This window comes from Mus musculus, chromosome 4 (assembly GCF_000001635.26).
Source record: "Mus musculus strain C57BL/6J chromosome 4, GRCm38.p6 C57BL/6J".
Classification (NCBI taxonomy): Eukaryota; Metazoa; Chordata; class Mammalia; order Rodentia; family Muridae; genus Mus; species Mus musculus.
The window spans coordinates 154,107,057-154,132,771 of NC_000070.6; the positions used below are offsets into that span (position 1 = coordinate 154,107,057).

The window sequence follows — 25,715 nt, forward strand, 5'->3', positions numbered from 1 at the left end:
CAGGGCATTCCTTAAATTTTTACTTAATTACATTGGTCGATTGATTGATTGATTGATTGATTGATTGTGAGGAGTGGATTCTTTCTTTCCAGTACATGGGGTTCAGGGATTGAACTCAGGTCATCAGGCTTGGCAGCAATCACCCTTACCCACTGAGCCATTTCACTGGCCCACATTTTTTTTTAATTAAAAAAAAAAAAAGGGAAAGACATTTGTGGCAGGCAGCACCTGGAATGAATGTCAGTCCTGCTGTGACCACACTGTCTGAGATGGTCTCCCAAATTCCTTTGCCACACCCACTGATGTTCTCAGGATAGGAATGAGCACTTTGAGACCCCCTGTTAGGCTGAGGACTCCAAGTGTATGTTCCTGGAAGATTCCCATCATAGATGTAGCCTTGGAAGTTGTCAGCAAGAGCCTTGGATTGGATGGGATCTGGGTATCACAGTACAGATTGTACCAGGAGTACTCTGCTGGTAACTCTACCTGCCACACCTTACCCCACCTGTTGACACCCATGCTGGCTTGCCTTCCCAATTCCAGAAACGGCATATCTGAAGGTGGACAGCCTACTGAGAAAGCAAGGGAGGATTTGGGTCCCTCTTCACCCCTTGTGTCCACATGGCCAGCTCAAGCAGAGGGAAGAAAAAAATGGCAGGTGCCCAGTGCCTGGAAATAGAGCGGGAGGTGGGAAAGGGGCTACCTGCAGGCAGCAGACTTCCAGGAGCTTGGCAGAGTTTGCAGCTCTGCCCCAAGACCCCTTGCCAAGTCCTCTGCTTTCCACACCTCCTGCCTACCAGGTCCTCCTGCACCCACACAAGGAAGGAGCATCCAACCAAACCTCTCATGCTGAAGATCAAATTCTGACCTGCTTGCCAGGGACACAGGCCCCTGCTCACCCTCCTATCTTGCCCCTCACTGGTTGCTAGAGTCCTAACAGTCTTAATGGGAGGCACATGGGCCACCTGCTAGTGTTTGGCTCTGTACTTCTAGTCCTTCAGCTGGGACATGCCTCCTTGCCCACGTCCTTAAATGGTCCTTACTAGCATCTAGCTCTGAACTCATGGAGCACCACAGCCTCACGGAAGCCACCACTATCACCCAGCCCTGTCACCCTCCCCCCATTTTCTACAAAATTCCTGCAGCTGGTAACCCAACCTTACTATATTATAAACTTATAGTCTCTCTCTTCAGAGAGACAGAAAGGGAAAGAGGGAGGGAGGAAGGGAGGGAGGGGCACAGAGAGACAGAGAGATAATTGAAGAGTCAGAGCCAGAGTCAGGGGCAGGGATAGGATAGTTGGATGGATGGATGGATAGATAGATAGATAGATAGATAGATAGATAGATAGATAGATAGATAGATAGATAGATTATAGAGAGACAGACATATGACAGTCAGAGGCAGGGGCAGAGGCAAGATAAATGAATGGATAGATAGACTGATAGATGGTAGATAGATAGATGATAGATTGATAGATTATTGCTAGATGGTAGATAGATGATAGGTACATACATATATACATAGATGATAGATACATAGATAGATACATGGATGATAGATACATAGATGATAGACTGATAGACGATAGATTGATAGATTATAGATAGATAGATGATAGATACATACAAACATAGATGATAGATAGATATATAGATGTAGATAGATAGGTAGATAGATGATAGATTGATAGATGCATGGCAAGCTCTTTACTGAGCCCTTTCTATAGGTCCCACACACTCCTCTAGCTAAGAGATGTGTCCACCAGAGGAGCGATCCCCAGACACCGCAGGAACAGATTACATAAGCACGGAAAGTGATTTAAAACATCAAGTCATGATGGCAAAGAGGCCAGTTTTGAGAAACTACTTGTCCTCTGGAAAGTACAAAAAAAAATCAGTGTTGGGAAGCACAGATATAGAAAATAATCACGTTGTGCGTGTGTGCATGCCTGTGAGTGCAGATGCTCAACTCAGAGGTCAGAGGACAGCTTCCGGGAGTCAGTTTTCTCCTCCTACTCTGTAAGTCCCAGGGATCAAACTCGAGTTTTCAGAACTGGTAGCAAGCACCTTCACCCACTGAGCCATCTCACTGGCTCTGAGATTGTAGTTTTTACTGAAGACTTGAGTTTTCCTAGAGAGAACACGCATCCCGTGGTGTGAGGAGAGGCATAGAAGGCCCAGAATCGGCAGAGGGAGACTTTAGGGAGAAGCACCAACCAAGGAGGGCTGGCCCCGCCTGGCCCGCCGTGTCAGAAGCTCTGTCAGCAGCCAGGTCACAGGCTGTGGGCATGGCAGGGATCTGGGCTGTCTCTGGCCCTGCCCTAGCCTTGCCTCCAGCTCCGTCAAAGCCTCAGATGAGCCTCCTCCTTTGCTGAGCTGGATCTCCTCCAGGCCTGGCAGTGCCTGCATCATGAAACAGGACCACAGCAAGCTGACAAAGATGGTCTGTGCCAAACTCAGACCTCAGCACCTGCTACCCGCCCCCCCCCCCCAAGGAGTCCCAACAAGCATGAGAGTCAGGGGTACAGCAGCCAGACCTGTGGTGCCAGGATATGCGGAGGAGAATAAGGCTGTAAACGGAAAGCCACACACACGGATAGCACATGCTCACTGAGCCAACGGCACGGCTCCTCCACTGAGCCAACACCGAGCCAATGACAGGCCTCCTCACTGGAGGACACAGCTCCTCACTGAGCCAACGGCGGGCGCGGCTCCTCCACGGAGCTCCGGCAGCTCTGACTGGACTTGAGCCCATGGATATTTACATCTGCTGGGAACAATTCCATCCTCAAAACTGGGTGGTGGAAGGCCCCGTGGGCCTCCACGGAGAGAGAGAGCCCAGGGATGCTAACCAGACTCCTGGCAGGACTTCTGGGCCCACGCAGCAGCCTAGATGGGCTCCCCCAACTAGTTCAGAGATGAGTAAACTGTGTTTGAGACCCAAGGGGCTTGCCCAAGTAATTCAGCTAGGGCTTGCACCAGAGCAGGTTTGCCGGGGATGTCCTCTATCCTCTGGCCCCTAAGGAAGTCTCCGACTCTCCCATTACCTCACCCTGCACGTGGCCGCGAGTCTCAACTTCCCAGCAAGAGCTACCAACCTTCGAACCTCCTGCCTGGCCCCCACATACTCCCAACTCAGCCGAGTCCTTCTCCCAAGCATTCCCCCATCATGCCCTGTCACCACGGCTTTGGATACATGTGACTTCAAATGTTTGGCTCTCCAAGCCCCCCTCTCCCTTAAAAGCCAGAGGTGGCTGGCTCCTCAAGAAAACCTCTGTCTTGACCAGCTCTGAGTCTGAGCCTTCCTTCCCCATCCCTGCCACCTGACTGGAGGAGGAGACACAGATGTCACTTGGCCACATAGAACACTTCAATCACACAGGATGGGGACCTCCTTCCTTGTTATTCCCCATCTCCTCTCACCCCTGCTCAGCCCCAGCCTCACTGCCACCTGTGATATACCAGATGCCCATAATTATCCCGAACCTGCTCTGGAAGGGGTACCCCATCCATGGGGATGTACCCCCCACCTTCTAGGAGCCTGAATACCCACCTTCCCTAGTGGAAACTAAAGCAAGTCTGTCCACATATAGCCCAGACACAGGAGAGGCAGGATCTTCAGCATGATGACACTGGGTCCCCTGGCTATGGCAAGGGCCTTTTTCGGGTCAGCAAGGAAATCCCCAGAGAAACTTACCCGGCCTGGGAAATCTCTGTTATGGTATGTCTACATGACGTGATCAATACTGTGGTTTGTCTCCACTGTCATCCCTTCTAATAATTTGTTCCAGTGGACAGGGGAATTGAAATCAGAAGTAACTAGTATATTAGTGGTGATGACAGGAGGGGCCCTCTGGACCCATGTCAGCCACTGTGTGAATTTCCCTCCAGCGGACATGAAGGCTCTAGCACCATGAGATCCTTGTGTGGGCAGAGGGCGTGCCAGGCTCAGGAACATGGCCAGGGAGTGTCTCTCCTGAAATGACGGTATCTCTGGGCAGTGGCAAAGACACAGAACTCAGAGTATCAAGAACCTGGCCACATCGGGGCCTTGGTGCCGGAAGCCTGTTTCCCTCAAGCTACCTCCAGAAAAGGAGGCTACACAGAGGCTGAGGTCCCACCCGATGCAGGCAGAAGTACCTCCTTCTTCAGGGCCAGTGTGGCAACCATCTTGGTCCTGCCCCATCTGGAAACTGGCTGGATCCCTCCCCTTCTCTCACAAGACAACCTCATCCTTCAGCAGGACATTCTGTTCCCTAGCCAGGTGTGGCCCTAGATGTCCAGATGGCAGCGGTGGCCTTCTCCCCAAGCTGGGGGAGCCAAGTACTGGTGAAGGAAGACAAATTTAGCTGCCCCATGTGGGGCAGGGTGTGCTATGTGAAGCATTAACCTTCTCTCGCCTGGGCTCAGGCCATCCGCCAGGGAATGGGAACAGGGCTGGAGGAAGACTAGCCTGCATCCCTCAGGCCACCCAACATTCCCTGTGCTTCTTGAAAGAGACAGTAGTTGACCAAACTTCCCATCCATGCTAAGTCACCTGGCACCACGTGGAAACTCAGACAAGACCAAAGGAAGTGAACATTGTAGCATGCTGACCTCCATGCATCTACCCAAGACAGCAGGAACCCCTCGATATACAGAGAGTAAGTGTGTCTTGCATCTTATTTGCTCACTCAGGGCACACAGTGCCTAGCTATTGACCCCTGCACTCTACTCTCCCCTCCCTGGAGATGATAGTACTTCGAGTACACACTCTTACCTTCCTGGGGAAGCCCACACCCTCATTTCCAAAGCCCTGCCCATGTTCAGACAACCAAAGACGACCCTACTCTCTGCTGACCTGCTCAGGCCTGCCTTCTGCTTCCATTTCTTCACCCCATGGTGGGGCCATGTGGGACATATGGCCTCTAGCTCCACCATTCCCTAACCTGAAATTCAGCCCTGCTAGGCACTTAAGCTGGGGCTCTTCCTGTGCTGGCCACATGGCCCTCTGCCATTCTCCAGCTGTGCGAACCAGGGCAGGTGACATGCCCACATGAGTGTCAGTGTCCTCCTCTGTAAAGAGGACACTCACAGAGTGTCCTCTGTGATAACTGCGGATTGTCACACCCACCCCTGTGGAATGATGTAATAGGATGAGCGTGAAGCATCGGGCAGGTGACAATCCTGCATAGAGCAGGGGACAAACCACAGCAAAGTCACAGCCCCTTTAGTATAGGGCTCAGAGTGGAAGAGAACAAGTCCGGTCCTCTTGTCAGGGGAAGGCCTGGTGAGAAACTACGTCTGTGGACAGAGACAGACATACGTGTGTCATACATACGTTGATCTGGTCTCTGCCCCATCACGGCAACTGTGGTCTCACCACTCTTTGAAAGTGTTCTCAAGCCTGCTGAGCACTGTCCCTAGCACTGGGTGTCTCAAAAACCAAATTGATTCCTATTGTATAGAAGAGGGGATCCTGGGTAACCTGGTTACTAGGAGGCAGAATGGATGATCATCCTGTGCTGATGTCCAAGGCTGGGTACTAGGGAGAAGGACCAGGAAGCCCAGGGAGTCTGGACTCCTACCCTATGCCTCCAAGTTATCGTGGCTGAAAATAAGGGGACCGGTGAATTTGGAGGGCGGGGGTCAGAGGTACACCAGGCCTGATAGAGGGGCAATTCAAGGGAGCAGCCCCCTCCTGGCAATGTGGCGAGAGCTTCCAAGGGAGACCAGGCAGGGTGGGGGGAGTGAGTGGCAAGACTGGTTTGGGCCAGCAAGGATGGAGAGGAAAGAGGACCAGGTCCATCGACATCGAGGGCAGAGTGGAGCTCATGCTGAAGTCAGGAGAGACAGGAGACTGTAGTCAGGGTGGGTGTCTGTCTAGACTGTGTGTACAGGTAGCCAGAACAGGTCTCAGCAGGGCAAGCATCCTCTTCACAGGAGTTGTCGCAGCCCTAGCTCTTCCACACTCAGCCCAACTCCCTGACAGAGCTGTGGGGTGCAGAGACTGCAAGTCACAGAGACAAGCCCGATCCAGGACACGAAAGAAAAAGAAATAAAGACTAACCCGCTCTGGTGTCCCTGTTCGAAGGCGCCAACTGCCATAGACCCTCTGGGCCCCTTTGTTTGTGTGGAACGGGTCTCTAGTCGCGGGTGGACAAAGCGTAGGATGAATTGACAGACAGACACACACAGGAGAGGTCGTGTGGAATCTGAATGTAATGTCAAATTGAGCATCAGACTTTTTATGCAAAAGACAATAAGGAAGTTGGGTGACACACTAGCAAGGTACAAAGAGGTTACTGGATTCTTACATAAAACAGAGGAATGTAAACACAGAAGGTCTAACAGGAACCACCTGGGATAAAATTCATTGTTAACAACTGGGATCAAAAAGGGCTCTATCTAAGATTTGCTTAATCTTAAAAGCCAGGGTCAAGGGCTTCGTGCCCTTGCCATAGCTCCTATTTTAGTCTATTGAATAGTCTACCTTCCCCTTAAGCCATTGTAAATACGTGTGTATGGGTGTGACTCAGCTATAGTCTTAGAAGCCAGGTGTGAGGTCTTTACTCTCCTAGGGCAAGGGCTTTCACACCCAAGTCATGGTTCTAACTAGGGAGTTCTGTTCTACTTAACCATCTCATAAATAATGCAATACTCTAAAACCACAGCCCGATCTACTTCCTAAACCATTGTAAATTCCTGTATATGGGAACGACTTGGCTTTTATTGATAGTGTAATACCAGAGGCTATTCTGAATGTCACTGTCTAGCTCAAAGACGTTCTAGGACTGTTGGAACACTGGCGAAAGGCTTTAGCTATGTCAGAATTCAATCTTAAAAGGCACTTATAATAAAGAGAGCATGTGGATCCATCCACTAGACTAACGCGGGAATGGAAAATTTAGAGAGCACGCCAGACTCCAGGAGTGAGTTTCTGTGAAACTCTTTTTGCCTCATGAGCAGCTTTTAGGCATCCCTGCCTGGCAAGCTGACTTGACCGGAGTGCCGTGGTAGGGACAGGTAGAACAAGTGAGGACACAGACAGAAACGGAGTCTAGAGTGTCCATCCTGACCCTCAGACCTCTGGACTGACCAACATCAGAACCCTCAACAAGCCACAATTCAGGGCCCTCCATCTCTTCCTGTGTGTGGAGTCTGTAGCCTCTTGTCCCTCAAGTAGGCTATCACACCTTCCTTGCATGAATGGTCTACACAAGGCTTTCAGGAGATTGCTGGACAAGGTTACCAAGGGCCCAACAGTTCTATGTCTGTAATTTAGCCACCTGTGGGGCCTCATGGCCCAGCTTCCATTTGGTTTTGAATTTGGAAAGTGGCTTCTCGCAGGCACTACCAGTCCCACTTACCCCTCCAAGGGGCTACCTTGGAGAAGGTTCCAGGTGGCCTTTAACCTGGTAGAATTCGATGTCAAACACATCAGAATCCCTTGTGCTCAGCCCTGGGGCCATGAGGAAAGGCTCTGTGCTGCCTGATAGACTCTTACTAGTCATCTCAGAATGGGAACAGCTACAGAGCCTTGCCCCTCGGGGTTTCTGGACAGCCCCTAGCCCCCCAAGTATCATGGCATCTGCTGCAGGGGTAAAACCCTATGTGTGTTCAGATGTAATGCCGAGGATGGACAGGCTTAGCCATGTAGCTCAGCAAGTGCACAGCACAAGTTTGGTGCTCAGTGAATAGACATTGGAGGCAGAATTAACCGGTTAGTATGATGATCTCAAGGCCTTGCAGGTCAGGGAAAGTTGGGCAGACCCAGGAGTGAGCAGTTAGAGGTCAAAACTCACCATTCACACCCCAGGGGCTAGGTGAGATGGCTCAGCAACTAAATGTACAGCTGCCAAGCTCAAAGACGTGAGTTCAGTCTCAGGATATGCTCACATGCCTTCATACATATAGACACAATGAATAAATACATATAAAATTAAAACAATAAGAAAAAGCAAATATATCCTCATTTGGGCTTTGGGCCCTTAGGAGTTCAGATTTTGGGACCCAAGGAAATAGCACTGGCTTTGTGTGACACATAGCAGGGCCCTGTGTCTTCTTGCTGGTCTTGTCAGCATCCACTGTAGGCACAAGACCCTCGAGGCATAGGGTCTCAGGCTATGGGTATCTCAGGTTATGGGTGTCTCAGGCTATGGGGGTCTCAGGCTATGAGGATCTCAGGCTATGGGTGTTTCAGGCTATGAGGGTCTCAGGCTATGGGTCTCAGGCTATGATGGTCTTGTGCATACAGTGTATGCTAACAGGGCCAGCAGTGGAAGTAACCAATCAAATTAGAGAAAACCCAAGACAACTAGCCATGGTAAAACATGTCTGTAATTTCAACCATGGGGAGACTGAGGCAGGAGGATCAGGATCCAAGACCAGCCTGGGGTTCACAGTGAATTCTAGTTTGGGCTACAAAATGAGATCTTGACTTTAAAACTGGGGGCAGATATCTCTCTTTCAGGCAATACTCCAGCCATTTGGGCTCCAGGGCCACCGCTAGGTCCTGCTGAGAACACGGTGGTAAAACCACAAAGAGTGTATGGCCCATACACTCCTGATACTCTGCTTCTCCACCCACGTGTGCACACTGGCTCACAATGCACCACACAACCGAGGTGTTCACGTGTATGCGCACACACACACACACACACACACACACACTCACTCACTCACTCTGGCCTCATTGCAATAATTTCTATACAGGATTTTCTCTATCTCATCCTGATATGACGCTGTATAGTTTGCCAGTCCTAGGACATCCAGCCCTGTTCACAGGACAGCAGCACAAGTGGACAACATCAGGAACAGGGCCTACCGAGGCCCCATCTCTCAACACTTAGGCCTGCATGTAGACATGTTGAGCACCAGCCATGTGAGGGGCGGGAAGCCCAGCACAGGCTAAGGATGAAAGAGACTCTGAGACTAAGTAGCGGAGGGAGAGTTAGGAAGAGGCACTGGGTAGGGGCAACATCTTATAGCACTAACCATGGCCTTGGAAGATCCAGGTAGCTGTTTGGTGTCTCTTGGACATGGAATAAAGAGAAATTCAGGTGGCTTAAAGGAATGAAGGCTGTGGAGATACCAGAACCACTTTTGGGAGATCTCAGAATCCCTTGTCTCCATCCTGACCTGTCACAGTACAGGGGCACAGAGAGACCCTGGAGACTACTCAGTACATGTGACTTTCCAAAGTGCCATACCATGTTGCCTTGTGCCACCAGAGCCACAGATGGTGTCTCTTCAGACTGTCTCGGCCACCAGCCTGCCCGTGTGGCAGGCCTGCTTACATGGAGCCTTACTTCTGGGCTACCAGGTGAGTTGATGGGGAGGGGTTTCCTTATCCTGATGGAACCTTGAGGCTGTTGCCCTGTGGGGAAGGGGGACAGCAAGCGAACCCTGACTTGAGAGCTGAGAGTCAAGCAGAGCCCCTGCCTACCTTGGCTGAGCCTGGGCCCTGGGTGGGTCCATAGACTTGGGTAGAGGTGCTGGAGGCCCCGTGGTGGCTTGCAGTGGCAGGGCAGTGGCGGCAGCGTCCAGTTGCCTAGGTGATGACATTGAAGTTACGGAAGCTGGGAGGCCTGTGTGGCCAGCTCCAAGCCAGTGGGTGGAGCCTGGCAGGGAGCCCTGGGTCTGGGGACTGGCTACCAGGCTTACGGGTATTGTGTTTGATCCTACTCCTGGCGACCAACATGGGGGCAGGCTCCCACTACCTGGGAAAGTGAACTGGGGGGGTGAAATCTCAGAGGGCAACCCTACAATGTCTGCTCCCCCTGTTGATGGTCTCAAGCACATAAGCTAAATCCAAGGATGGTACAATGGACCCCTTAACACCTTGGGCTCATCTCTCTCCCTGTTTTTTGCCCTCCCCTGCAATTCACAATACGTCCTGTATACCGTCATCTCAACAACACAGGTCTCCATAGGCTGGCGGCAGATAAGAACTCCTCTCTTAAATGTCAGAAATCTACTTTGCCTGTTCATACCACACCAGACTCCAGTTGCTGTGGACCCAGGATAATGAACAGCCAGAATGCTGAATTCAGAATTTCTATCCCATATTCTTAACCACTAGTGTACGGGTTTTGAGGGCACCCTACTATATTCCTGTTGTAATACACATTATATTGGTAAACTCTCATGTGCCAGTTAGGCTCTGCAGAAGCAGACTCTGGGGGTGGGGAGGTTCCCTTGTCTCCTCAAAACCCTATGTCTTGGTACAGGCTGGCCCCAGTCTCTGTAACAAGGAGAACAGTCCACAGCAAGAGCATAAAAAATATAGCCCTTGCTGGTAGTGTGGTGGTGCACACCGTTAACCCCAGCACTTGGGAGGTAGAGGCGGCAGATCTCTGTGAGTTTGAGGCCAGCCTGCGTTCCGAGGTATGGAGTGAGTTCAGGGACGGCCAAGGTTGTATAGTAAGACCCTGTCTCTAGAAGGTAAACCATTTCCAGCAGACATTTCTATTGCTCAAATTCATGAGGTCATCAAATCAGATGCTTACAACATCCGGTAGAGCCATCTGGAGTAGCCTGGCTGGTAGAGCAAAGGTTAACAGCATCAAATTTGGGGTTTACAAACATCCAGCAGAGATTGGCTGGGGAAGCAGAGCCAGCTTCCTTTCTATGAATGAATCTCCAGGCCTAAACTTCCCAGCTTCTCATCCCACTGCAGCCATTTTTAAGGTTAAAAAGTAACATTTGTGACTGTATGTGCATGTGGGTGCAAATCCTCTTGGAGGCTGGAGTGTCGGGTCCCTCGGAACTGGAGCTGAGAGTGGTTTTTGAGCTGCCCAATGTGGGTACCAAACTCAGGTCCCTTTAGAGAACAGTATGCACTCTTAATGGCTAGTTGGTCTCTCCAACGCCCACTGCAGACATTTTTATATCATAGGATTTCCCCCTGATGCTCATGAGGGAATCTTCCCTGTTCACACCTAGTCATTTCAGGGACAGTGGCCTCATACAGCTGGCTTTTAGAGGCAGGGAGATGGTAGACCGTCAGTATAAAGAACATAAGTAAAAAGGGGGAATGCTGAGGGTGGAAAGGCTTGGGTAAAGAGGGAGGGAAAGGATCGAGAGGACTAACTGGATAAAGGGAATACAAATTAAAAAAAAATGTTTGGAAAGTAAGATATGCCCAACTGTGCGGTGGGCAACAGTAGCTTAACTGTTAAGGTGACAGGACAGCACCGGGCAGGGAATCCTGTGGGGAATTCAACAAGTGTTTCTGCACATCTCTCTCGAATGAGGCCAAGGTTGAAGATCTGCTGTCACTGTACACCGGGCCCAAGATGGTGTCTAGGTGCTGACTTTAAAGATATCCTCTGTGCATTCCCATGGACAGCAGAGAGAGCTTGTGAACGAACACACACGCGAGTGCTCATGAATACAAAGCTGAGGTGGTGCTTGGTGGCTTCAAACCACGTGTGCCTCTTCTCACACGGGACTGGGGGTGGCGATGGCAGGGGGGGGGACAGCTAAATTGGTTCAACTGAACATATGAGACCATGGGTCTCCCCCATTCCACAGAGGCTGCTGGAAGGACTGGCTTCCATTCCTCTTAGCTATTCTAAGCAACCAGTTCTTCCATCTTAGAAATACCTGCGTAATGACTGCTTGTGGCGGCACTGGGTTGCCTGCCTGATTAATTGTGCAGGATGATCAGGGTCGTCCTAGCCCTGAAGCAGGAGGAAGAACTCCAGGGAGTGGGGGGGCTGGTTAGAACGTGGTTGCCTTAGGGAGCAGGTTTGCCCAGCTAGCTCAGTCCTCAGCCACTCTGAGCTTCCAATAGAGACATCCACATCATGCTTAAGTGGCAACGGTCAGGGCCCCCAAAGCCCCAGCGTCAATATTTACTCACGTCCGAGACTGAAGGGCTGCCTTTGTGGGCCCAACTCCTGCTCAGAAAAACAGAGGACACGCCCTTCAGAGGTCAGAGGCTGCCCTGGCTGACAGCCAAGGCCAGGGAGGTTGGCAGATGGAGGCCCAGTTAAGACTCCCTGCCCTCCCAACCTGCTTGACATTGCCAGAGCACCTGTTCTTTGTCTCATCTGACTCTTCCATCCGGGCCGTCGGCGCTCTCATCCTCAACTCAGTGAGTTCTGAGAGCACATAGGAGTCACACAGAGAATGTGACAAACACCTCATGCCCTAGCTGATGCTGCTCACTAAGCATGAATTTCAGCGTCTACACCTATCCATAGCACAACCATTACACTGGTACCGTGAGAAGAGTTTCTACCTCTGTTCCCCGATGAGGAAACAGAGGGGTCGATTTATATAACATACAGTTCATGACTGGAACAGTGCCCACTTCGTCTGCCTTGACAGAGCATCCATCCGAGCTCCCCTGCAGTGTCTACTTTCACTCTTTGCAGAGATCCATGGACGCCTGGCCTGGATCCTAAGCAAATCTGCCTTCAGTACATTTGGCTGTGTCCTCTCCTGTCTTCCAGAAGTTAAAGGGAGTGACCTCGGAGAGCAGGTGCCTAGGGCATCACTGGAAGCTACCCTGCTTGCTAGATGATGGTCCCTTGAGGCGCATATCCAACATGGCCCCTCTTGTCTCACTGCCAGACCCATCCCCACCCACACCTGAACAACAGGAGCAAAGGGTGTCCTTGGCACACTGGCTTCTGTGCTCCACACGAAGTGTCTTATACTGTGGTGTGCCCCGGGGACCTCCAAGAGGCCTGCGCTCTGCAGAATTAAACCCTCAGCTTCAAGTTGATGTCACAGAATGGTGAAGACTGAGTGAGTGTATAAAGTTTGAATTGTCTGGTCCCAGATCAGGACCTAGTATGCAGCAGGTACTCAGTAATGAATGAGAGATGGATGTTTTTATAGTGGTTTTGTGGGTGGGTGGGTGGGTGGGCGGGTGAGTGGATATACAGGCGGGTAGATGGATAGACTGGATGATGGATGGGTGGGTGGGTGGATGGACATATGGATGGAAGGATAGATGGGTGGATGAATGGATGGATGTATGGATGGATAGATAGATGGATGGGTGGATGGATAGATGGATGAACAAACAATGGATGGGTAGATATGATGGGCTTTATGGACATATGGGATGAAGAGATGGATAGATGGATGGATGGATAGATGGTTAAACAAACAATGGATGGGTAGATATGATGGGCTTTATGGACATATGGGATGAAGAGATGGATAGATGGATGGATGGATAGATGGATGGGAGAATGTGTTGGATGGGTAGATAGATGGGATGGATAAATGGACAGGATGGGTAAGTAAAGTCTTAAGTGAAATACTATTTCTTCCCAGCTCCACATTCCCTTTCTGAATTTAGAAATTCAGGAAGCTGACTGGGGGTGTGTCTAGGAGCCCCTCGGTGGAATGATAACATATGGTTCGAGTATTGCCTGTGTTTATGTTGAACCAATAGACTTGGAGACAGGTGCAAAAATAATTCTCTTCTGCAGCCAGGACTTACTGTTCAGTGTGATCCATGGAAGAACCATGAGAACTGAAATGGTGCACAGTTGTGATTATATGATAAGGCTCACCCTAAGAATAAAGACTTGATGCTTTTAAAAACGTACACGGCTCAAATACTATGCTACTTATCTAAATAATATGAATAAGCTATTAGCTCTCCCACAGCCTAGGTGTCAGCCAAGACTGGGAGTGAGGCCAGTAGCCCAGAGTTAATCCAGACTATAAAGCATCACTGTGGCCAGGGGAAGTGGTCAGGGCACATTTGGTCTATGAGGCGATTCAAATGCCCTACAGAAACCTGATGCCTCGCTGAGATACCAGGAGAAGCAGCCACGGACAGACAGTGCTCACTGGGACACAGGGAGATGCTTCCCCTTATCTTGAAAAGTTCAGCTCACCTCTGCCTGTTCAGAAGTGGGATGTTCCCATCATAATTTTTATCACCTTCTGACATAATGGTTTTTTTTTTAAATTCAATTACATTAGATAGCCCACGCATAAGTGTGGCTCAAGATTCAAAGAATGCAAAAACACTAAACAGCACCAAGAGAAATCAGAATGAGGGCCTGGAGAGATGGCTCAGCGGTCAAGAACATGCACATAGGCCCATGTACTTGGGAGCTTAGCTCCCAGCACCCATACCAGGCAGCTGCCTGGGACTGCAGCTACAAGGAGATTCTGGCTTTCATGGGCACTCCCACTCATGTGCACATACCCTTACATACACACGTACATATAATTTAAAAACCTTAAAACAAATAGAGAGGGCTTTATTACAACAGAGGAAAGAAAGGCGGTTGTCATATGAAAGTTCTGGTCTCTCCAAAAATGACTCAAGGGTCAGATAGTGCCAGGGCTTAAGAAACGGCCATGCATCCTGGGTGGTTGGTGTGCCTGAGTGACTCAGATGTGTTTTGCACACACAGCAGCATATTTTACTTTCTGTAGCTCTCGGACTTTGAGGCTCACATCTATCACAGGAAGCCCGGGCAACGCTCCTGGAATTATTCTGACCTCAATCTGCCTGTGGTCTTCCTCTCTGTTCTTATCCCAATCTATCACTTTTGAATTAATCCAATTAGCGCCCTGTTTACGGATGCCTCGTATTTTAATTTGCAGCTTCTCTCTATAAGCTCAGGGACGCTTTCGCAACCTCATCTCTCCTCCCTCATTACTGACAAATAATTAGTCGAAGAGGTGTCCCTGATCAAAAATTAAGGGCCCAGAAGCAAGCCGGAGCATGCCTTACTCCAAAAGAAAAAGTGCCAGGAGGCCTTTGTAATTAGGCTTGTTGATGGCGGTTGACCACGGGGAGACAGAGGACAGTGGTGGCGAGAAGGAGGGGGGCCACATTGTCTAATCCAAGTCTTGCAGATCAGGGACCTGCTGTCTCTAACTTACATGACTATCACCAGCAGAGCCTCCTTCTATAGCGAGCAGGAGCTGAATCTAGTCTGTACTGTGTGGTAAGGAGTCCCAGGGACCCCAGAGAATGGAGGCTTGGTAAATGAATGATAAGATATGCCGCTTACTGTTCATGATCTGGGCGGCACAGATACCAGGACGTACCCACTGTGGAGCTCGACTCCCCTTTGCGGCGCTACAGCATTTAGCAAGGGCCGCTGTGTGGTCTCTGCAAAAGTTAGACCCCCTCTCTACTATGAGGCCCCCCTCTGCTGCTGGTGGAAACACCCTAAAGATCCTACATGCTCTCTTCCCAACCTGGGATGCTCTCCTCAGTCCCCACAAGGACCAAGGCTTCCCATAGGTCAGCTGAGCTGAGAGTCACCAGGTCTGTGCTTGAGCAGGGCAGTGTCCATCTGGAAGGTGGACATCAATGAGGCAACAGCTAGGACGTCATCCCTAAGGTCCGGGATGTAGATCAGAATGGGAGACTGGAGCTCCTTTACTTGCTGTGAAGGACGCACCGAAAGGTTGACACTATGCCTATTGCCCCTACAAGGATGGACCGTGTGCCTAATTAGCACAGCTTCCCCAGACACACCTCCAGGGCTGGCAGAGACTCTGAGCAGCAGGTGAGCAATTAGAGTCCCTGCTGTCCCCATGGAAGGGATCTGGCAGCTGCCACTGGGCAGGGACACTGGAACAGCCCTTCGTAGATACAGTAGCCCTGAGCAGGCTGACAAAGCCCGCTCTCATGGGTCTCCTTCCCACGCCCTGCCTACTCCAGGACCTGACCCTGGTTGACAAGAAGATGCCCAAGGCATCTATGCTGGAGTTGGTTGGTAGGGAGGCTGTGATGATGTTCCTGGGTACCTGGTATCCCTGTAAGGTTCTCCCCCGGGGGTCTCAGGTGTGGTTTGTGGTGTCTCAGGAAAGATCACAGGAGGGATGTAGGAGAGCCTGCAGTGGAGGCAGGTAGGTGACTCACAACTCCCAGGATGGGGCTCAGAACACTCTAGCTCAGCACGTGGCACCATGGCACTCCAGAGAGCAGTAGGCAGGCCGTGCTTTCTGTCCCTAGCCTCTTCCTCCGGCAGAAGACCGTTGATAAATGAGGCTTTGAGAAATTCAAAAGGCTTTGTACAGAGATGAAAACAACTATTTGGGTGAAGAACAGCTCAGGGAGGGTAGGGGAGTCATTGCTGGCTGTCAGTCTGGCAGAGGATTGACATCTGGAGTTTACAAAAAGCGACTGGAGAGCAGCAGTTCAGCTGTTAACATTGGCTGCTCTTCCAGCGGAGCTAGATTCAACCTGTAGCACCCACACGGCGGCTCACAACCATCTGTAACTGTTCCAGGACCTAACACTCTCTTTTCTGGTTCTGGCCTTCATGGGCACCAGGCACACACATGGTGTACATAAGACATACATACAGGCAAAAACATTCCTTGCCATAAAATAATAGAATATACAAAGAACTCAAAAAACTAAACACAGGGTGACAGAGGTGGTTCAGCAGTCAAAAGACTTAGTGCTGTTGCATAAGACGGAGTTCAATTCCCAGAACCTGTGTCAGCTGACTTACACCTGCCCGTATCTCCAGTTCCAGGGGATTCGACACCTTCTGGTATGTTTGGGTTCCTGCAAACACATGTTGCACAGATGGACACTCAGGCTCACACACACACACGTAAACCTAAAGCAAATATTTAAAAAACTAAACACACACACAAGCAACCTGGTGCTTAAAACGGAATTGAGCAGACAATTCTCAAAAGAGGAAGTACAAGGAGCTAATACATGCATTTAAAAGGTGCAATCTGAGAAATGCAAATCAAAACCATACTGAGAATCCATCTCAGCCACCGGCTGAAAACAGAAGTGGCCAATGCTGGTGGGGACGTGGACAGAAGGACGCCCTCCCAGACCAACAGAGGCAAGGCAAACCATTCCCACCACTATGGAAGTCAGTATGGAGGGTCTTTAGAAATAGATCTACCATGTGACCATACCACCCACGGACACCTACCCCAAAGTCAACGCACATTGTAGAACATAGTATATCAAGGAGCGCTCAGTGTAGCACTAGTCCCAAGAGCAGAGGAGCAGACAAGAAAAGTATGACAACTATACATGGTCATACATTTATCCAGCCATAAAGAAGGACAAAGTTACATCCTTTTCATGAAAATGGAGGCAATCGGACATGATTGTAGTATGTGAATTAAGCCAGTCTCAGCAAAGCGAGCATCACATGTTTTCTCTCATATTTTGTTCCTGGGTTTTTGCATATGTATCTAAAAATCACATATGTATACGTGACAGGAAAGCAGAAGTGACTTGTCTAAAGGGATAAATGGACCAAGGGGGAAGAAGCATGTACACTTGCTGTATAATAGATGCCTGCAGGAAGATGTCCTTACGCAACACAGTATGACATACAAGGAATACATACCACGAAACCTTGAAGAGCAAATTCTCAGCCTGACCCTGAATAGCATGAGACCTTGTGTGTCCTGTTCTTGGGGACAGGATCCCACAGGGATGCAGACCCTCCCTACTATGGGATTGACTCATTCCTGTTCTAACCCTTGTCCTCTAACAATGGTTCAGTTGGGCAGGCTCCCTCTAGCATGCATGCACACATGTTTGCGCACACACACACACACACACACACACACACACAAACTTGGGAGAAAGTTAGTCAGGTCTTTGGATCTTCATCGCTGAAGTCCTTAGTGTCCAATAAAACTATTGTTGAGGGGCTGGAGAGATGGCTCAGCAGTTAAGAGAGCTCTCTCTCTTTCTCTCTCTCATTCTTCCTCTCTCTCTCTCTCTCTCCTCTCTCCTTCTTCCTCTCTCTCCCACCCTCCCTCCCTCTCTCCCTCCCTCCCTCTCTCCGTCCCTCCCTCTCTCCCTCCCTCTCTCTCTCTTTCTCTCTCTCTTTCTCTCTCTCCCTCTCCCTCTCTCTCTCCCTCCCTATCTCTCTCTTTCTCCCCCCCCCCACAGAGTACAAGCATATGGCCATACAACAGACATAAAATGTAAAATCTTTCTTAAAAATTGAAAGCTAGTGCTGGATCCATTGTGAACTTTCCTGTTGCGAATCTGTTCTTTCTCGTTGCTCTCACCGCAGCTCTGAGGTCAAACCCAGGACACTGTATTGCCAAAATGCACCCCAGACTCTTTTGACTTTCCCTTTTGAAACAGGGTCTCACTAAGTCAACCAGGACCGGCTTGAAGGTCACTTTAAGCTTTGGATCCTCCTGCTTCAGCCTCCCCAGTAGTTAGGATCATGGCCCAGGCCTGAATTTTATTACGGTGACTTTGTCGTACTTTGTGCTGAGCCCTCTACTCCTCTTGTGACTATAATGACCTCCCAGCCCTCCACCTCCCTATCTGTAAACTGAGGAAACAAAGCCTACCTCTGCCAAGAGAGCAAAGCACGGGCCTTTGTGTGCAGCTACGGTGAAGGAAGCACCATGCAAATGTCATGATTGTTAGTCATCCTTGTACCCATAGCATACTGGGAAAACACAAGTGCTTCCTTTGCAGAAGAGGGGGTTTTCCTGGGAACCCACATAACGGTCTAAAACACCAGGTGTCACCACCCAAGGGCCCCTTGCACCTTTCAGTCTGCCCTAGGCCAGTGCCAGCCAGCTCCATCCTGCACTAGCTCTTTGGGCAAACTGAGTCTGGCACCACATCCCCTTTCTTCAGCCACAGTTCTAAGGTCTATATTGAGATTCAGAACATATAACTGCATGACACATGTCTGCAGGACACTGGGACACATGATTGCAGAACAACCTGTTGGGCACCCTGAGTGAGTCCAGGTGACCCTGAGGCTGCAGATGCACTGAACATGGAGAAGCTGCCCTGTGTAGGAGCAGATGGTACAGCTCTGAAGGACACATACATCAGGAAAGGGGTCCCAGCTGGGCAACCATCAAACCAAAGTCACGTCTGGGGCTGGGTCAGTACACACTTGTAGGCATGAGGACCTGAGTGTGATCCCCAGAAGGTGTGTTTCAAAGGTGGGGTGTGAGGAGTCATTGAGTTGGCTCAGCAGGCATTGGTAGCCAAGCCTGGAATGTTGAGTTTGAAACCCAGACCCCACATGGCAGGAGAGACCCAACTCTGAAAAACTGTACTTTGACCACCATGGGCATGCTGTGGCATGTGAGTACCCGCACATGTGAAAAATAATAAATGCACTAAAATTTAAGGAGATATTGGCGCCTTTAAAAACAAAAACAGGCGTGATAGTATGTTCTTGTTATCACAGTGCTTTGAAGGTAGAGATGGGAAATGGAGACCTGATGGAGAGATTCAGGGAGAGGCTCATGCTCAAAAAAAAAAAAAAAAAAAAAAAAGTGGATGCCTCCTGAGGAACAACACACACATGCACTCACACGCACATGTACATACATGTATGTAAACACACATGCATACATGCATACACTCATATGCACACACATGCACACACACAGTTATGTCTGCATATTCCTTGCCCACATGTACACACACACACAAATATGCACATCCACATCCACAAGCACACACACAATGTTATATCTGCATATTCCTTGCTCACATGCACACACACGCACACACATATGTAGACACAGGCACACATGCACGTGCACACACACAATGTTATATCTGCATATTCCTTGCTCACATACACACACACACACATACACACATGCACACACATATGTACACACATGCACACATGCACGTGTACACACACATGTTATATCTGCATATTCCTTGCTCACATACACACACATGCACACACATATGTACACACATGCACACATGCATGTGCACACACAATGTTATATCTGCATATTCCTTGCTCACACACACACACACATGCACACACATATGTACACACATGCACACACACAATGCTATATCTGCATATTCCTTGCCCACTTCCCCTCACATCCCTACATTAGCCTCTGTGCCACCCAGAGCTACTTTTCTCTCTGGGACTCAGAAGAGCCACCTTCCCCTGTACGGCACCCGTGCATATGGATAGGCACAACTTACTGTACCCTATCTGATGTAATCTTTTTTCCCTTATACTTTAGTGACTGGGAAGGGACCTCAGTGGCTGAAGCCTGCCTTCTCTGGGATGATCATAGCAGCTGTAGGATTTGGAACCCTAGCAGGAGGCCAGCAAAGGTACCAGGTTTGACTGAGGGACACTCCTTCCTGGACCTGGTGGGAATAAGAACAGAAACTGTCTTTACCTTTTCAGACTCTGCTCAGTAGAAGGAATCCAGTGGAACGCAGTTCTCATTTAGAAGGAATGCAGTGGAACACAGTTCTCATTCGGAGACCTTGCTGGCTTTCTAGGCAGCAGGAGATGGAGCCCGGAGCCTCCAGGCACACCAGACACGTTCCTACTACTGAGCCCTGGGCTCTATTGGTATGAGCATGCTCATTTCTGGCTTCTTCCCCTCTGTCTTTGCAGGAAGAATAGCATCTTGGTCAGGACAAGAACCCCAGCCTGGAAGGCTGCTGCCCACTGGCTTCCCAGGTTAGCGGCTCTGGGTTCTGGTAGGCTGACATCTGCATAGAGCAGTTTTGTTATGAGTCAAACTAGATGATATCCTCCCTTTAGTTTGTCCTGAGTCCTGACCACTCTGCTCTATGATTGGTAGACATTCTTCTCCCTCTCTCAGCTGTGGGTATAGCACAATGCTGGCCTGAGTCAGGCAGAGTTCAATGGCTCACCATGGCCCCAGCTCTCAAAAGATCCTATATAAACAAGAGGCCCAGGTCTATTAGGGGCTCTCCGTCCTCCTTCATCCTTCATGCCTGGTCAGTGCTGGTAGGGTACCTTCCCACAGGAACTTCCCTACATCCATCATAGAATAGCAAGTGGAGACTGGAGAGCCCATGTAGTCTTTACCCACCTGTCTAAAAGTGAACTTGGGGGTCACAGGGGCTGCAGGCTGCCCGCCCCTGTTTGAACATGACTATTTTATATTCATGGTTGTCATAAAAGTCTTGCTGGTTTGGGTGTTGAATTTCCAATACAAGTAAGAGAGAAGGAGAAAGGGAGGGAGGGAGGGAGGGAGGGAGGGAGGGAGGGAGGGAAGGAGAGAGAGAGAGAGAGAGAGAGAGAGAGAGAGAGAGAGAGAGAGAGAGAGAGAGAGAGAGAGACCCTAGTACTTTCAGAAACACTTAAGTATTTGGCTGGCTAAAACCTGATAATAAAATACTTGAAAGGATTTTTTTCACAACTCTATTATCAGAAGTTGGCCTCACCTCCAGAGACTGAATTTGGCAGAGCTGTTTGCTGTGAGATGAAGCAAGAGTGGAAAAGTTTCTTAAAGTTCCAAATCAAGGCATGGCTCACTCCAGAAGACAAGGCAGAAGAATCATGACCACCTAGCCTGCCTGGGCTGCTAGCTTACGTTTACTGGATTAACTAACATACACATATCTTCCAAGCCATCCAAACACAAGGCAGACATACAACTGCTGCTCTTCCTGTGTTTCCTGGCCATGTCTGTTCGAACCCTGGGACAGCTAACCTTGCAGTAACCCAGGAACTAACAGGCACACAGCAGTGTCTGCAGGTCATCTCAACAATAAATGAGCAGAACTAAGTATACCTCTCTCAGGCTTTGCCTTTCTGACTCTTCCTGATACAAACGTGCTGAAAAATATTTAGCAGGAGGTACGGTTGTTGGGTAATAGCTAGCCTTGTTTAAAAACAGGAAACTCTGGGGATGGAGAGGTACCTCCAGCTCCAAAGGACTGTGACACCCTCTCTGGCTTGGAAGTACCTGCATTCACATGCACACCCCACAAGCACACACATACACACATACCCGTAAATAATAATAATAAAACCTAAACTTTTAAAATAAACATTTTAAAACAGGATGCTTTCATAAAATTTCTCCTGGTGTTTTCATAATTAAGGCACAGTTGTTAGAAACTATAAAATTAAATGAATCTCAAAAAATAAAAGTATAAGAAGCAAAGATTTCTATGACAATGAGGAATCATAATATGCCTGCTTTAAAAATAGCTGCCCACATCTTTGAAAATGCTTTTAGATTTACTTTTTTGTTATCTTATGTGTATGATTGGGTTTTCCTACATATATGTATGTGTACCATGTGTGTTCCTGGTGTCCAAGGAGGATCAGAAGAGAATGTCAGATTCCCTGGGACAGAAGTTACTGGTGATGGTGAGCCACTGTGTGCATAGCAAGACCAGACCCCAGCCCTTGGCAAGAGCAGCTAGCAAAACCGCTCTGTGGCACTCGGGTGGGCGTTCCCACACTTGCCCCGTCCGTCCGTACTCACCTTTCGTTTTCTTCTGGGAGTTGGAATTACAGAGAGTTAAAATTCTTTTGTCTGTGTGTGGAAGCTATAAGAGAACCCACTCTACATGAGAAGATGCAGGGACATTTTGTGGTAAAGAAAGTCTGAGGTTCAAGGGAAAGAATGTGTTTAGTTTGAAGGTTAATTAAAAAACAGCTTCAGAAAAAAGAAAAGAGGAGGGAGAAGGAGGGAAGAAGGGGAAAGAAAAAGAGAGGAGAGGAGAGGGGAGGGGAGGGGAGGGAAGGGAAGGGAAGGGAAGGGAAAGGAAAGGAAAGGAAAGGAAAGGAAAGGAAAGGAAAGGAAAGGAAAGGAAAGGAAAGGAAAGGAAAGGAAAAAAGGGGGGCTTAGAATGGGGCTGGGAGAGAAAGGACAAGAAGGTAGACTGGGAGAGGGGAGGAAGGACAGGAAGGGAGGCTGGGATGGAAGGGAGAAAGAAGGGTAGGAAGACAGACTGTGGGGGAAGAGGAAGGATAAAAAAAACTCAACTGATACAGAAAGTTGGAAAGAGATAAGGGGCTGGAGAGATGGCTCAGCAGTTGAGAACACTGTCTGACCCTCCAGAGGGTCCTAAGTTCAATTTCCAGCAACCACACGGTGGCTTACAACCATCTGTAATGGGATCTGACGCCCTTTTCTGGTGTGCCTGAAGACAGTGACAGTGTACTCATATTAATAAAATAAATAAATCTTTAAGAGGGAGAGGGAGGGGGAGGGAGAGAAAGAACCATAACAGAGACAAAGGACTGTGTCAGTGGTCATGTTGACCATTGTCAGAGGCCATGAAGAAAGCTGCTTACTGACTTGCTTCCTGTGGTTTTGTTTTCTTGGTCTGCTTTCTTACACCATGGAACCACCTGCCCATGAGTGGCCCTCCTCCCAGTGAGCTAGACCCTTTCACATTCAATCATCAATCAAGACAATGTACCACAAGTAAATTCAGTAGAGTCATTTTTTTAAAAATTAAGGTTCCCTCTTCCCAAATGACTCTAGCCTGTGTCAAGTTGGCATAAACTATTTTATATATTTGGATATTTATATATATTTGGACTGTGTGACCCAGGCTGGCCTCAAGCTCCAAATCTTTCTCTTCCGTCTCAGCTTCTCCTTTGCTTTAGCATCCTAGGTACTGGGATCACAGGAATGCCCTACATCTCTGAGCACAAATTGTCTAAAATTGGATTCATTGTAGATATTTTTTGAGACAGAGTTTCACTATGTATCCCTGACTGACCTGTAACTTTTTATGTATCTACCACTACAGCTTCAAACTCACAAGAGATCCTCTGCCTCTGTTTTGTGAGTGCGGGGATGCCTGGCTGATAACTTCCTTTCATAAAAAAAATGTTTTAAAGCTTAATTTTATTATTTTTTATGTATGTGTATTGCATGTGTGTGCAGGCTCCTGCAGAGACTGGAAGAGGGTGTCAGGTCTCCTGGAGCTGGAGTTACATACAGGCAGTTGTGGGCCACTGGGAACAGAACTCTGGTTCTCTGGAAGAACAGCGAGTGCTCTTCAGCACAAAGGCATCTTTCCAGCTCTAGTTCCAGAACTTTCCAATGCTAAGTTCTGTATCACCTTTCTTAACTTCTGATTTCTGCTGAACTTTTGCAGATTGGCCCCACAAAACTCTCCATGAATCCTTACTCCAGAGGCTGAGATGCAACCCTGGACGATTAAAAAAAAAAATGGTTCCCTTATAATAAAGTACAAAATCAATCCTGTCACACTTGTGTGAGTATTTATTTAATTATATGATACCCCAAGAAATCCTACTTCTCTATAGTAGTTCTAGTTACTTTTAAAAAAAAGATTCATTTTATTTTATGTGTATAAATGCGTTGTCAGCGTGTAGTGTGAGTACCATGTGCCCATGGATGTCAGAATAATTGGAGTCACAGTGTTTGTGGGCTGCCTTGTAGGTACTGGGAATTGAACTCAGGTCCTCTGCAAGAGCAGTCGGTGCTCTTAACCACTGAGCCTTCTAAACTTTTCTTAAAACAGATTGTTTTTTTCTCTAATACAGAAATATCTAGATTTTCACGTCCAGTTGCCTTAAGACACACCCCCCACCGGATGATGAGTCCCACAAATTCAGGCCATTTCTCCAGCCACTGGCAGTTAGCCGCTGTCTACCCATGTTCTCACGGCCTCTGCCAGTAGCTTCGATCAAGGAGATTTGAGAAAGGACTCTGCCCAGCACACATTTCAAAGGCAGGCCCCTTGAACTGGGTACAAATGTCTAGAAACTTAAAGAAGCTATATATAGGTTATAGAAACCTGGTCAATTAACCTTTGTAAACTGAATTGGAACTGCCTGACCCTGGCTGAAGGGGAAAATGAGTGAGATGCTTGTTTCCATAGAGGTCGAGTTATTTGTATAAGAAAGAAACTGAATCAGGGCCTGTAAGATGGCTCTGTGTATATGCATGCTTACTACCAATAGTGATTATTTGAGTGTCATCCATGGAATTCATATGGTGGAAGGAGATAACATTGTCTTCTGACCATCACACATGCACTGTGGCATGCTCATGTGCACATACACACAGACAGACAGACAGACAGACAGACAGACAGATAAAATGCTTTGTTTGGTCCCTGGCTTACAAGGGCTCTATGGTCTCACAGACAAGGACTGTAACTGACAGAGGGACCACCAGCCTTAAAGTTCTTTGGGCATCTCTAGCGGGAGAAGCTCTGCAGATGGATTTTGATGCTGGGACCCTGACCTGGCTCCGCTGCCAGCACAGGCTTCTGAGATCTGCTCTGACGCTCCTTATTTGACTAGCACAGCCACTTAGTAATTTCACCAGACCTATGCAAATACGCAGGGCACATTCAGGAAGACTAGGCATGCTTCTGAAAATAAAAATCAGTTTACTGTGATCACCTTTGGTAGAAATGGGTTTACTAGCAAGATAACTAACTCAGTCAGGAAAGTGTGAAGACCTGTGTTCAGATGCCAGAACCCACATTTAAAAAAAAGCAATACCAATAAACAATCCACATTAAACAACAACAGCAAAGGGGCTGGAGGGGTGTCTCAGTGGTTAAGAGCACTTGCTGCTCTTGCAGAGGACCTGGGTTTAGTCCGCAGCACCCACATGCTGGTTCACAAATATCTGTAACTCCAGTTCCAAGGGATCAGATGCCCTCTTCTGACCTCCACAGGCATGCCAAGCTTGTGGTGCACAGACATACATGCAGGCAAAATGCAAATAAAAATGAAATGAATAAATATAAATTTAAAACAAAACAGACTGTAGGCAACAAATGCCTGCAAGCGTGGCTCTGGGGAGCAGAAGTCAGAGGAAATCCAGAGTTCCCTGGCTGGTTAGTCCAGCCCAATCACTGAGTCCAGAGTCAATGAGACAGACCCTGTCTCAAAACAATAAGGTGGGCAGGAAGCAAAGATGACACTGGACATGACCTCTGACCTGTACATGCACCCTGGCACACCTACACACATGAACAAATAGACACCTAAATGTTTTTTT

The 25,715-nt window shown here is 48.6% G+C and overlaps 1 protein-coding gene across 2 annotated transcripts in view; it reads right to left on the minus strand.

Moving 5' to 3' along the window:
• Trp73 (transformation related protein 73) overlaps positions 1-25,715 on the minus strand; it is an 83,627-nt gene that overhangs the window by 50,808 nt on the left and 7,104 nt on the right. The window contains exon 1 of one of the 2 annotated variants that reach the window (XM_006538720.2): positions 9,430-9,544. The exons of the other annotated variant lie outside the window; for it this stretch is intronic. Within the exon in view, the coding sequence (XP_006538783.2) occupies positions 9,430-9,461 (32 nt within the window). The 5' untranslated portion in view covers positions 9,462-9,544. Of the gene's footprint in view, positions 1-9,429; positions 9,545-25,715 lie in introns of those variants that run through there. 2 annotated transcript variants of the gene reach the window in all.